The sequence below is a fragment of the Athene cunicularia genome, assembly GCF_003259725.1.
Source record: "Athene cunicularia isolate RWA chromosome 1 unlocalized genomic scaffold, athCun1 chr1_part1, whole genome shotgun sequence".
Lineage (NCBI taxonomy): Eukaryota > Metazoa > Chordata > Aves > Strigiformes > Strigidae > Athene > Athene cunicularia.
This window is the reverse complement of record NW_020799091.1, coordinates 31,790,132-31,804,715: the sequence shown is the minus strand read 5'-3', so window position 1 is coordinate 31,804,715 and position 14,584 is coordinate 31,790,132. Positions and strand designations below refer to the sequence as shown.

The following is a 14,584-nucleotide window of genomic DNA, read 5'->3' as shown; positions in this document are numbered from 1 at the left end:
CAATCCTACTGCCATAAATATATAATAAAAATATACACATATGTATATCCATATGTAGAAATATATATAAACCCCTTGTTTCTTGGTGATAAAATTTCTGTGTTTATGGGGAGCTGTATTACTCTTCATACATCTGATATGTGTGAAATAGAGTGCATATTAATGCCGTCGATGAAAGATAAGTGTTTAGGGACAAAGCATAAAACATGAATTCAATTATCTGCAGTGAAACATCAGCTTTACTCATTAGGGCTCTGTTGTTTTTATCAGAGCATGAACAGCAAAAGTTTATCTTTATTGCAGTTATCCCCATGAGTCTCATCTGTCAAATAAAGAGCAGCTGCTCTGTTTATTTTCCTATTTAACTGCCTTGTTCCCAAGTACAGAGAGAACAGACTGTGTGAACAGCGTTGTGAATTTTTCAGTAGCATTATGAAAAATGAATGTTAATTTTGCTCTGAATATTGTATTTTACCCTCTGAGGATCTTCCTGGCCATTTGATGAAGGTAATATTTTTCCATATGTTAATTACCTTCACCTAAATATTTAATAACTCTTGTTACATATCACTTGCACTTTTTATTCCTTTTCATTTTTTAACACTATTAAAGTGGTTTGTCTTGCACAGATACAAATCATTGTGTTGTATTGTTATCATGCAATACTATAGCATGTTGTGATAATTGCTAAGGCTGTTATACAGATGTTAAAGTCAGAAGGAGCTGTTAGTCCACTTGGTCAGAGTTTTCATATAAAACAGTCCAGAAAATTTCAGCCACTTATCCCTGTCCTGCATCTAATAATTTCTGTTTGGCTTAAGCAAGTCATCCAGAAAGATGCGTTATCTTATTTTTGGAATACATGAGGGTGAAGAACTTGCCATTTCATTGACCATTCCATGCTAGATTATTATCAGTTTAAAAAAAGTGAATGCCCAAATCCTGGCCTGAATTGATCTGAACAAAATTTCTAAACCCTTGTTCTTGTTATTCCCTTTGTCTCTGGATTTTCCCACTCTACATTTTCTTTCATTAATGTTTTCATACAGCACACCAATGTTACTCTCAGGCTGAGCGATCATGATTGATATGAACTGATCTGTCCCCCTCCTGCCACAAAACCAGTATATTTTATCTTTCCCACCACATTTCTTGTGGTGTTTTTCTTCTACTTTCTTGGTGCTAGTCCTAATTATTCTATTTTTGCTGAATTAGTTTTCAGGGTTTGAGAGGACTATATGAGATCACTTGGAAATAATTTCATTTTTTGTTCTGAGCTTCTTCAGATGGTCAAGACTGAAGGTGTCCTAAGTTGAAGTACTTTTTAACATGTGACATAATTTGGAGCAGAGCTAGCCAACAAATGTCTGTCTATGGTCATCTGGTTTACAAAAGCTTTGTATATGCACATGGAAATGCTATAGCAAAGCATCCGGTAATACACAAACTTTCTTCCCTGGGGCACCAATTTCTGGCTATGTCCAGTGGGGCTGAATTTCACAAAGATGAACTTCCCTAGCTAAAGCACACACCAGCATATTCTCTCAGTCTGCATAAAACAAGATCTGCCAGGAAAGTAATTACAGCACCTGGGGTCAGCCCTCTGAAAAGCCTATTCTTCATCAACTCCAGAGCCAGCACCAGGAATAACTGGCCTGAGCTACCACTTACTCTTTGTGAACATCTTCCCTTTCCCCTTGATTTTCTCCCCCTTCTTTTTCCTGAGCCTTTGTCACCAACAATTACATCAGCTAACACACCATGTTATCTGTCACAAAGTTTTATTGAACCATCTTCTGGAGAATTTTAACAAATACGTTATTTTGGGAATTGCTGTGAGGTTTTTTTGTGAAAAAGATGATGGGAAACTGGTGCTCCCATGATCTCTCTAACTGCAGAAGACAAGTATGTCTGAACATGTTTTTTTCCCTTCCCTTGTAGTTTTCAGTTTAGCTGTAGATAAAGATGTCAGAGTTTTTTCTCATGTTTTCAGAAACCTGATGCAGGCAGGGGGCCCATTTTAGCTGCTTGAAGCAAGTAGTATGGTTGTTGATCATCTATTTCCATGGCTTATGGGTCACAATAGCTATCTATGTTAAAATTGTTATAAATAATATACTATATGATATAAGTATATTTATAACTAAGTACGGATTGAATTTAAGGTTAAAGTCATATTACTTCATTAACATGTTTATCAGAAGCTTACTACAGCATTAAACACTATTGCTTTTTAAGGTAGGTATAATGCAGTTTTTGCTAGTAGCTTGAAGTATAAATCAGGAACTCCCTGTATTGAATGCTGAGCACACTTGTTCATTTTAGTTTGTATTTGTCACATAACCTGTTTCTGAGTTTTCTTCCCTGTATTTAGAAGAAAAACTATGGTGTGAGGAGAAAGGACATTTGTCATGAAATAATAATAGATTAATGTTTTTGAAACATTTTCAAGACTGTAAAAACTATGTATTTGGTAATATAATAGGTCTAATAAGTGCTCTTTTACTTCTTCTGCACAGTTAAAACTGCACCAAGATCTCCAGATCGACGTACAAGCCGAGGTATCCATTCCCAGACAGGCTCTTTCTCTGCTCCAGCTTTGGCTGCAAGCAAGGAGAACCTCCCAGTGCTTAACACTAGGATTATCTGCCCAGGTAATTATGATTTTGAAATCTGCTGTTCCTTATACTACTTTAATATTGCCTTCTGTTCCCCTTCTTCCTGTCAAATAACAATTTTTATTTCATGCCCTGAATTAGTTTGAGCCAACATACATATCTTTGTGTTGAATCGTATAGTAGGAGATGCAAGATAGAAGGTTCTTGATCATTTAGCACATCACCAGATGTAGCAGAACTATTGTGTTTGATTCTGGAGGATGAAAAATGAGATTCAGGATCTTAGAATCATAGAATCACACAGTGGTTTGGGTAGAAAGGGACCTTAAAGATCAGGTAGTCCAACCCTCGGCCATGGGCAGGGACATGTTTCACTAGATCAGGTTGCTCAAAGACCTGTCCAGCCTGGCCTGAAACACTTCCAATGATGGCGCAGCATCGGTAACCTGTACCAGTATCTCACCACCCTCAGCATAAAAAATTTCTTCCTTATGTCAATCTAAACCTACCCTCTTTCAGTTTAAAACCATTTCCCCTTGTCACTACAGGCCCTGATGAAAAGTCTCTCAGTCTTTCTTATAACCCCCCTCTGTGTTTTGAAAGGCCACAGTAAGGTCTCCCTGGAGCTTTCTCTTCTTCAGGCTGAACCAACTTTCTCAGCCTTTTTTCATAGGACAGGTGTTCCATCCATCTGACCATTTTCTTGGCTCTCCTCTGGACCCACTCCAACAGGTCTGTGTCTTTCTTGTGCTGGGGACCTCGGAGCTGGACACAGCACTCCAGGTGGGGTCTCATAAGAGCAGAGTAGAGGGGGAGAATCACCTCCCTCGATCTGCTCGCCACACGTCTCTTGATGTAGTTGGCTTTCTGAGCTGTGAGTGCACATTGCTGGCTCATGTCCAATTTTTCATCCACCAGTGTCCCCACTTCCTTCTATCATTCACACTAATCAGTGAGGCTGTGAAGAGGCAGAGAGGGACACATCTATGTGAAGTTCAACCCTCTAGATAAGAAGTCTCTAGATACCTCTCTAGAAGGGGATAACTGAAACTAAACAAAGCTGCTGTGCAGTAAAAATATTTTTTAAAACACCATGTTATTATCCAAATGTAGTTAATACTAGGGAGCACTGGTAAAACACATGTTTTAATTAACTTCATTAGTATAGATAAAACATAATGGAACTGAGCTTACATTTTTCTCTAGGTCAATTTAAGTGAAAGCTTTTAGAAAATATTTTTCTTTGTTTAAATGCGTTACACAGTGTTCTGTATAGTAACATTGATACTAGTCAAGGAAGGCACGGTGAAGATGTGATCTTCCCACAAATTAAATTAAACTATGACTTGACCAGTTCTGAAAATGATATGGGTATTCCTTAGGAATATTTTCAAGAAAAGGACCAAAGGAAAATCATGGAAATTTTGGAGAGGAAGATTAAACTAAGTAAAAAGATCTAGTAGTCTTTTTGGATTTGGTTACTATGCCAGCCAGTGATTGTTGGCCTGAAATCCTGAATTTTCTTGGTTTTTTTTTTCTTTCTCAATGGTGGTATTTGAAGAGTCAGCCATCACACTGCAGCATAGCTGCCCTTCTGCTCAAGAGAGCCAGACACCTGAAAAGATAACCAATATAGGTAAAAATTGAAATAGAAATGCAATCATTCCCTATATGGATTTAATTAATTTTGTCTCTCACTATTTGGATTATATATTATGACAATATATGTTTCTCTAATTATAAAATGCAAAGTGGTTTTTTGTTATTTTTTTCTGTTTCCTTTTTAATCAGGTTTGAGGGCTGGTCTAGCTGCTTCTATTGCAGGAAGTTCAATTATTAGCAAAATGTTGCTAGCAAACATCGATCCATTTGGTGCTACGCCATTTATTGACCCGGATCCAGACTCCTTGTAAGAAATAATTTTTTCCAGATTTACTGTTTTGCTTTAGTTTGCTTTTCTTAAACTTTTTTTTTTTAACCTTTTTGTAATCTTTTTTGAATTGTGAAGTTCCTGTTTGCTTCCATTTAGACATCAAGTTCTGAAAATAGGTTGGATTTGCCATTTTAGTTATGAGTAGCGCAAAATTGTCTTGAAGCAGCAGAAATAATAGGAGATGTTTGCTCACAACCCTTGCTTGCCTGCTCTGGGAGGAGGAGGCCAACAGTCCTTCAGAGTTGTGTTTTCCTGCCCAAACTGCTGGTCTGAATGCAAGCTCAGCTGCCAGCAAGATGTTGAAGCAGGTCCTCCATTGTAGTGGAGGAAGAAGAGTGTTCTCCTAAGGACTGGAGCAGCGAGATGGAAATTTTGTGTTCTAAGCTGTCTCTGCTTCCCAGAACAGGATGCAGTGTTGGCAAAGTCTTATGGATGAGATCTGCACTGTGGGCCACAGTTCCCCTAAAATAAACCACTGCTGTGCCATCAGCCAAACACCTAGTGCCAGCATGCTTAAATGCAGCCTGGGTGCTCGTCCTGGTGTGGTGCTGCTCTCTCAGAGCCATGCCCAGGGCAGCTCTTTCTTCGTATCCCACTGTTATTTTGGGTATGGTGGAGATAGTGCTGGATGGGGTGTAGTACAGTTTCTTCTTTGCCCTACAGGAAGTAACTTGCATTTGCAAAGGTACTAGCAGCCAACCTGTTTTGACATCTCCTGGTTGATGTATCTGTTCTGAGACCAACCACTATCTTGGTCAAAGCTCTGTGTGTCCAGATACTGTACAAATGTACACCTAATTATCTCTTTTGTTCTAACAGGGAGGGATATTCAGAAAAATGTGTTATGAACAACTACTTCGGAATTGGGTTAGATGCAAAAATTTCACTAGAATTTAATAACAAGCGAGAAGAGCACCCTGAAAAGTGCAGGTAATATAATTGTCAGTAATAGAGCCAAGACATTTAAATTATTTTTTTCCTTATCTCTTTATCTGAATTTCTTAACTTTTCTCATCCTACAAATACAATACATACTAGTGTGTGTATTTCAATATGTGAGTCTTGTTTTACCTGTTTTCAGAAGTCGGACAAAAAACATGATGTGGTATGGAGTTCTTGGCACAAAAGAGCTACTGCAGAGAACTTACAAGAACTTGGAACAAAAAGTTCAACTTGAGGTAAATTTTATTTATAGGCAGAATGAGTATTTTTGCTTCCACAATGTGTAATGAAGAATAGGGGTTTCCTCTTGAAACCTTTTAGAGTCCTTGTGTCAACCAAAACTGACCTCAAAGGCACTGTGTAAAAATGTGCTATGTAAGAGGTGGTTCCCCAGCTGATTTTTTGGAGGAAAATGCCAGTCTTTAAATATCCCAAAATACCCAATATAATGTTTCTTGTAAGTACTGTTTTGTTTTTTTTTTTAAATAAAATTATTGGATAGATAGGATATGTTTCATAATGTTCCCTACAGCAAAGGGGGAGATCAAGTTTTAAGGGCAATAACAACAATGAACATACACTAAACAGAAGGAAAGAGATAAGGAGTCTTAACCCTTCAGGTTCATTTTAAACTATCTCAAAACTTGATTACACATACAGGGAGAGCACACAGATGATCTTAGTCAAAAATTCTGACAGAAGAGGGGAGATTCTGAATGTGCATCACAAGAAGCCCAGCTACACCAGTAAAGACTTTCTCTAATAGGTGTCTGAGACAGTCACACAAAGGAAGCAAGATATTATCACAGCAACAACAAATGCAGTGTAAATGATCTAAACATGGTTATTTTTTGTCTTTTAAGTTCTAACATCAAATCTAAGTCTTCTTCACGTTACTGGGAACTTAAAGGAGATATAAATGATTACCAAATGCAGAAAAAGACTACAGGGAGGTTACAGTTATTTTCACCTCCAAAATATCTAGACTGGGTTTTGACAGAAAACATGTCATTTCTCTTTTTACTTCATGCTAAGTATTTCTGAAAGTTCACAATATTTATATGAAGATAACATTTTAACTTGAAAGAATAATTTTAAGTTACTGGAACTCTTTCTCAGTCTGATATTTAGGGAGATTTTGTGTAGTAGTGGCAGATTGCTGTTATCTAAGGACTGACTAATTATCAAGGAATTATGCAGTAGTTATCAAATATAATGACAGGAAAGACTGTTATGTATGCTGCAGATAGAATTCTAATTTCAGAATCTTTTGAATGAGATTCAATAAGGCATTCAAATCTGACCTTTCCATAATTATTTTTGAATATTTCTAGAAGTAAACCAGCAAGTAGAAATTTCATATTTAGTATTGCCTTGCATAATATTAGCTTCATGCTAAAATGTGTGATGAGGTGCAGAGCACTGGAAAATTAAAAATATAAAAATAATATAAAAATTAATGTCACAGCATATTTTGGATGCTGTCATATTTTGATTAAAATGTTAAATTCTGTCTTGTTGCTGATATTAAATCATAAAAAGAGAGCACTAAGCACTTTCTGGAAATAATTTTACATCTCTTTCTCCTCCTGATAAAATTGCTACAGATTTTGGCCTTATTTCCTGAGTATTTCTATTGCATCTGTATGATATTAAGATCATTCTGTGGGATCGGTAACTTGTGGTAAAGGTAACTTTAAAGGCAACTTGACCCGCAAATTCCTAATCCACTAAGTGCATCCAGCATTTATGACCTTGTGTCATGGTTTAACCCCAGCCACCAATTAAGCATCACGCAGCCACTCGCTCACTCCCTCCACCCCATTGGGATGGGAAAGAGAATTGGAAAAAAACCCCAAAAACCAAAAACAACTCATGGGTTGAGATAAAGACAGTTTAATAGGACAGAAAAGGATAATAATAATAATTGCGAAATATATGAAACAAGTGCTGCACAATGCAGTCGCCCACCACACACTGACCAATGCCTAGCTAGTCCCTGAGCCACAGTGTCCCCCAGACAACTCCCCCTGGCTTGTATGCTAGGCATGATGTCATATGGTATGGAATACCCTTTTGGGTCAGCTGTCCTTGCTGTACCCTCTCCCAGCTTCTTGTACACTCCCAGCCTCCACTGGCAGGGCAGTATGAGACGTTGAATAGTCCTTGACTTAATATAAACACTTCTTATCAACAATTAAAACATCAACTTTATTCTCATCCTAAATGGAAACCACAGCACTATACCAGGTACTAGAAAGAAAACTATTCCAGATGAAATGAGGACACCTTTTAGCTTCAACTTGTTTCAAATCCCTGCTTGTGGCACTGCTGCAGCACTGCACTTTTGACTCCCAGTTGAATGGTTTGAGGTCATTGGGCTCCCCTCTGAAGGCAGTTATACTGCTGTAAGTTAAGAGTGATTCACTGATGTCTGTAAATTTACTTTTGGCCATAAGTAGGGTGACACTGACTTATGTTATCCAATGATAGTGTTGAGTAGGACCTGGAGTTGCTTATGAGTTTTGGACGATAAAGTGATAAGTCTGAGTGGTCAGTCATAGGAGCGACATCTTACCGGCAAAATCAATAACTGGCCACAGCCAGGATAACAACTCTGGGGTCAGTCCTAGATTTGTTCTTGCATGTTTGGGAGGAGAGTAAAGTTATTCTTGCAGGAAGCCAAGCATACCATGCTAACAGCACTTGCATTTATCTACATGTTTGTGGCTATGCCAGAAGTATTCTTGGATTTTTTTTTACATCCTCCAACTCCCCTTAAAGGATTTACCTAAAGAACAAGTGTATTGTAATTTTGGAAATGATGATGTAGGATGGAAGACTAATTATTGAATGGGTAGATGAAGCTTGTTGTAATGTCCATGCACTCAGGGAAATAGCTTTCTTCACTGAAAAAAGATTTTTAATCCTTGATAGACAGAGTATGGTCTAAATGCATGAAGAATTTCACAATAAGGGATGCAAAAATGTTTCCTTTAAGAGTCATGAAACACCTTTGCTGTAGATACTACAGTATCTGCATGTTTTTCAGCTCTGGAAAAATTGGTGCAAAGATTGGGGAGAAGAGGTTTGTATTAGAGGTTCTTCACATCGTGGAGGGAATAAACTTCTCTGTCCTCCCTGCCAGCACTGTTGAAGCTTCATGTGTTAAAAATGGCTCATTACTTTTATCACATTATCTATATACTGAATGAGTTTTATCCATTACAGTGTGACGGGCAATACATCCCCCTTCCAAGTCTGCAGGGCATAGCTGTGCTAAACATTCCCAGCTATGCTGGTGGGACTAATTTCTGGGGTGGAACCAAAGAAGATGATGTGAGTAACATTAAAAACAAGTAACCTTCTGGGCAAAACCAGCATTAAATACCATGAACTGCTCTTCTCATTTAATTTTATTAATAGTAGCATATAGTTTGGATAGCAACTCTTATTCAGGGAGGCTGTTTCAATTTAAACACTACTTGTTGATTTTTATTGAAAATATATGCCATGATTTTTCACTGTCTTTTGCCTTCTGTCATTTCCATTCCAATAAAATGTTCATAATAAGGTTTAATGATTTTTTTTTTTAAATGGCTCTATGAGTATTTTTAGACACTAACTTTATAAACAGACACAAATAGTTCCTCTCTATGATGTTTTACAAACTCCTTGAAATAAGGTTTCTCAAAGTATAAATTCCTCTCTTTGCTATATTCTAACTATAAGCAAGTTTTATACCTGAATTTTCGTTCTGTTCTTCAAACAGCTTTGGTTTAAGGGATGGTGATTCAGACAATGAGGACTAATGCATTTAGTGACTGATTATTTAGTGAGGGTAGTAATCTGGTTTTTACATATTATTTTCAATGAGCTTCTAAAATATTTTAAGATACCTTTTCTTCCCTTCTTTCTCACACATCCTAAGAAACATTACACTACAGAGATACCTAAATGTCTTACAACTTGGAGCAGTCTTACTGCTGCCATCCACTTCATGCATAGTGCAACAATTGTAATCACTAGCTTATCCTAATTCTACATTTCCTGATGTAGTGCATGTGAGGTCCCAATCACTTAAAACTGTAGTTAGCTTGTGATCTTAATGCAGACAATCCAGGACTTTTTTGCCAAAATGCTTTTGGTTTCCTCTGAATTATTAGCCTTTGTTTTATATACATACACACACACACACACACACATATAAATGTCACAAAAAATATTTAAACATATTTCAATGTCTTTTTTTATTTTTGTTATATGTCACAGGATGGCAGTTGTGTTTACTTTTGGCTATGGATATCTGAAGTTTTTATATAGTCCATGTTCGTATTAATAACTTGAAAGCAGCTGTAACATCTGCTCAGCTCCTGTTCGGGAGTTTATTTTTCTCCCTGGACTGCCTGACTGAGAGAGAAGATCTGTCTTAGCTGTCATACTGGTATACAGCAAATGTGTGTGTCTTGGAGCAGTTTTACTGATACTCTTGGTCTTCTGGTGATCAGATGTGCCAGCAAAGTGCCATGTTTCTTCTGGACAGAATTAGGAGCACAATTTACTGCTTTAGTGCAATCTTGAGTGACTGACCATCAGAAGTGATCTGTAGTGCTGCTGATTCTGCTTATCTGGAGAAAAGAAAGATGTTGCCTTGACAGCTGTGCCTATTCCTGAAACATTGTTGGTTAGACAACCAGGGGACTTGCATGCCAACCAACTTGAAGAGGGTTTGTTTAAATACGCTTTTTTTGGTGTCCAGAAGACAGGCTGGAAGTATGACCTGTGACAGGAAAGAAGGGAATTGTTTCTTGAGCGTTGATCCCTAGATATTTGGTTGTCTTTTATAAAAAATAAAAGGTTTGTTTTCAGTACAGATATATTTTACTGATGGAGAGACACAGTAGACTGGGTCGTGGTTTGTCCATCCTTTTTCTAAAATGGAAACACAAAAGAAATTAAATTTTAAAACTACTTAAGCAATTCAGAACTAGCCCTGTAGACATCAGGTTTACCCGTTAAAGCTGGATCAATGACTCTCCATACTTTTTATCTTGGAATAACAGAATCACCATCTTTTCTCTTTTCAAGAAGTTCACATCCCTGTGTGAAAACCAGAAGAATTTCTATGAAAACTGGAAAAATTCAAGTGGAGAACCCTTTTGCTTCAAAACATTCTGGATTCAGTAAAATTGCACTTTTGTTCTTTGACACTTATCTGCTCAAGACCTATTTATGCAAGCCTGGAATGTTCTGAAAGGAAGTGCCATCTGGATGTGGCACTAAACTTTGTCAACTGTGCTGTGTAGCCCTTCACCTGAGAAGCCCTCCTCAGCCTCTGGCCAAAGCCACTGCTCACTGCACTGGGGTGAAGACTTCCTCTGGCTTGGTGGGCAGCAGGGGCCAGTCTTTCACCCTGTTTCCCATCCTCTCCCTCCCTGAACCACTGCTGCAGACACTATCTGGATTACAGAGTCCTGGATCCACACTGTCTTATTATTCACTTTCAGGAAATCCTCTGTCAGGGGACAGGACTGGACTAGTGTGGCTTTTGAGTTCCTTTCAGCGATTTTCTCCAGTCTGGTCTTGGGTGTTTCTGATACAGTTTACTCTGCCCAACATGCCAATGGAGTTAGCTTAAGTACTGCTCAGAGACATAGTCTCCCTACCCATTAAACTCTTACTGGAGTGATTTCTCATGCTAATTTTTCTCCCTGTTGCTCCCTATTGCATATCAGGATGAAATGGTCATGCTTAAAGTGACCTTAGTGTGGTATCTCCTGCCAGACCCATTTGAACTCCAGCCTATGACTTGTCTTGTGGCGTGGATGAATACCCCTGCAGGACACCAGGTGGCAATGGCACACGCAAGACTTTCTGCGCTTTGTGTAAGCTAATGGAAATTCAACATCTTGTCTGGATATCATGTTTGTTCCGTACAGAAGCTGTTTTCATATTTACAGTGGATAATTGCATACAGCACAAACAAGATCCTCTTCAGCATGAAAGCTGTATTTAACAGAGCTGAGTGTGGACTCAGAAGTTGGTTTCCAGAGAATTCAGAATATAAGAAGATAAGCACTTCTAAGAAGAAAGACATCATTACTCCTCTTAACTTCAAGAACCTCTTAGATATTAAGTACATTAACCAAGCAGAGATTTGAATTGGCCTTTCATCTTGCCTTGAAAAACAGTCTGCATGAAACATGCCATCCTTCCTATATAAGGATAAGTCCTCGTCATTCAGATAGTTGAAGTGCAGTTAGCATTACTGTTTTAATATAATATTAACCTACTGTCTGTGGTATCTTACGACTTTTGAGAGACAATATAGTTATTCTATACTAAATAAATTAGAGCATTTAAATGTTGAAAATGAAACTGCAAATGAATCTGTGTTTCATTGAACATGCAATATAAGCACTAGAATTACCATAAAAAGTGGAATATTTTATTTTCCTTTCAGATATTTGGAGCTCCATCATTCGATGATAAAATCTTAGAAGTTGTTGCGGTATTTGGCAGCATGCAGATGGCAGTTTCAAGAGTCATCAAACTGCAGCACCACAGGATAGCTCAGGTTTGTTTTCTCCTTTGAAAACACACAACATGGTTGGCAGCAGTTTGGGATGCTGACAAGTGGCAGTACTCTTGATGACCACCACCCTATACATTAGAGTACTGACATTGTTTAAATTTTAACGGGTAACAAATTGTCTTCAATGATGAATGAAGTATAAAAGTGCTTCATCCTTGAGACAGTCCTGGAGGGAAGCCACAGCTCCTAGTAATCAACATATTTCAGGTAGCCTGTCAGTTTCATCAGTATTTATTGCTCTGTAAAATAATGTGTTTGTTCTTTTCCAGTGTCGGTCAGTAAAGATCACCATACTTGGTGATGAAGGGGTTCCAGTGCAAGTTGATGGAGAGGCATGGATCCAGCCCCCAGGAGTTATTAAGATCATACATAAAAACAGAGCTCAGATGCTAACACGAGACAGAGTATGTTGCAGAAAGTGTGTTATGAGATACCATTACCAACATTGGTTTCTTTAATAATTTGATTCAGTTACAACATGAACAAAACAGTGCTTACAAAAATGTGTTATAACTATTTATATAACTTATATAATTATGGTTATATAATTTTTATAATAAGCTGGATAGAGAATTGTTCTTTTGTATAAGTGAAAAAGCTTTGTTAGCTTTTATCAGTTTTATTAGTGCTATTCCTGTATTCTTATTAATATATAGTAAGATGCTCACAATTTTCTATTTGATGTTTTCTGTTTTCCATGTTTTCTGTATTTTTTATTTTCTGTATTCCCTGCCTCCCTCCCTTCCTTCCCTTCTTCTGTTGCATAAATAGCAAAGTTCTATAATGTCCATTTTTCAGAACAACTTTCTGCAGATTTATCTCCTGTCTCTTTCTGTCCTACTAATCTTCCCTTTTCCCCATGACCCAATATCTCAGACACAGAGAGACACAAGCAGAACCTACTCACAGAGCCACTGAAGAATTTACACTTGTCTAGGATTACTGTGTGAAAAGCCTGACTGCCCCTCAGTTCTCTGTCCACTAACTGGATGTTGAATTTAGGGTGGAGTTAATGGCAATTGAACTCTCTTTTAGTAAATTTGTAACTTTTTCCCAACATTTTTTAGGTTTCAAGCCTGTATTAGTTTCAGGTTTGGATCTTGCTATCTGAACAAAACGTATTATCGCTGTCTTTGTGTTCATATTGTTTTGGAAGACACTTTTTGAGGATAACGGGGGGCAGACAGAGCAAGCTTTCGGAAGTGACTTATTCTCTATACTAAGTTTAAAAAAATTGAATCTAATTTATTATTTATACCTTGTATCATTTATATAAAATTTAAATTAAAAGTTGCATATTTGTTAAATTAATTTAACTATTTTTAATAAATTAAGATTTATATAAAATATTAAATTGTTTTTTTAATAAGTAAGAAAACTCCAAGTGCTGTGAACTGAATGTATAATTCATTTTGATTAGGCCTTTGAAAACACCCTGAAGTCTTGGGAAGACAAACAGAAGTATGATTCCTGTAAACCTGTCATTCGATCTCCCTTGTACCCTCAGCAGGCTGTTGAGTTGGCTACAGAAGAAGAAGTTGCACAGATTCATCTGTGCTCACAAGCTGCAGAAGAACTTATTACCAGGTACAGTAAAATTAATGTTTGGATTGGCAATCTAGTCACCAAGACTGAATTATTCATGTAAATGCATAGATAGACTTAGAAGTGTATAATTTCTGTTTTTTGTTAATGTTTAGTTGCCACTCTTATCAGTTACTTGATTTTTAAAAATTCATTTTATTTTATTTTTAAGGCTCAACTCATTTATATATACTCTTCTTACATAATTTTATTTTTGTGTGTTTATGTATATTTTTCTTTTGAAAACCTTTCTGAAGGAGTGAAAACAGAAATGGAAAACAGGAAAGCTTCTTTGTAGAGAGGATTTTGATTGAACCTTCTCATTTTATGCAAAAGTAAAAATATATTTATTGAAAAAAAAAACCTTAAAGTGAACTTAAGAAGTCAACAGAGTGCTTGTATCCACCTGACATTAACTTCTTCAGAACTTATTTCTCCTTAAAGCCTTGTTACTCACAATTTCAAAAAGATGAGCAGTTAATAAACCTGAAAGTTATTGTAATGAGCTATTTTTTTCCTCTTATAATTTATTTGAATTAATAGTCCCAACGTTTTTTGGTACGTTTTTTGCATAGCATTTGTGTTCTAAGATAAATAAATGTGTCTCAGTATTCCATAGCAGAATAAATAATCTGTGTTACGAGTATCATTTGTATGAGGTGATGTATTGCTTGAAGAGTTACTTGTATTTCAACTCTATTTTTCAAATTTCAATTGTATTTTTCTCTTTTATATTTTTCTAGGATCTGTGAAGCAGCAAAAATACATGGCCTCTTGGAGCAGGAGCTTGCTCATGCTGTTAATGCATGTTCACATGCATTAAATAAAGCCAACCCAAGGTTTCCTGAGGTAAAGAAAAAACTTAGATTTATGTATAAGTAAATAGGCCATAATATTAAATTAATTATGTCC

At 36.9% G+C, this 14,584-nt stretch overlaps 1 protein-coding gene across 5 annotated transcripts in view; it reads left to right on the top strand.

Annotated features, from left to right (window-relative positions):
* DGKH (diacylglycerol kinase eta) overlaps positions 1–14,584 on the top strand; it is an 84,910-nt gene that overhangs the window by 46,033 nt on the left and 24,293 nt on the right. For all 5 annotated transcript variants that reach the window (XM_026843417.1, XM_026843411.1, XM_026843402.1 and 2 more), the window contains 9 exons: positions 2,520–2,654; positions 4,410–4,527; positions 5,371–5,481; positions 5,633–5,729; positions 8,725–8,832; positions 11,957–12,070; positions 12,358–12,492; positions 13,509–13,675; positions 14,416–14,521. In XM_026843417.1, the coding sequence (XP_026699218.1) occupies positions 2,520–2,654; positions 4,410–4,527; positions 5,371–5,481; positions 5,633–5,729; positions 8,725–8,832; positions 11,957–12,070; positions 12,358–12,492; positions 13,509–13,675; positions 14,416–14,521 (1,091 nt within the window). The remainder of the gene's footprint in view (positions 1–2,519; positions 2,655–4,409; positions 4,528–5,370; positions 5,482–5,632; positions 5,730–8,724; positions 8,833–11,956; positions 12,071–12,357; positions 12,493–13,508; positions 13,676–14,415; positions 14,522–14,584) is intronic.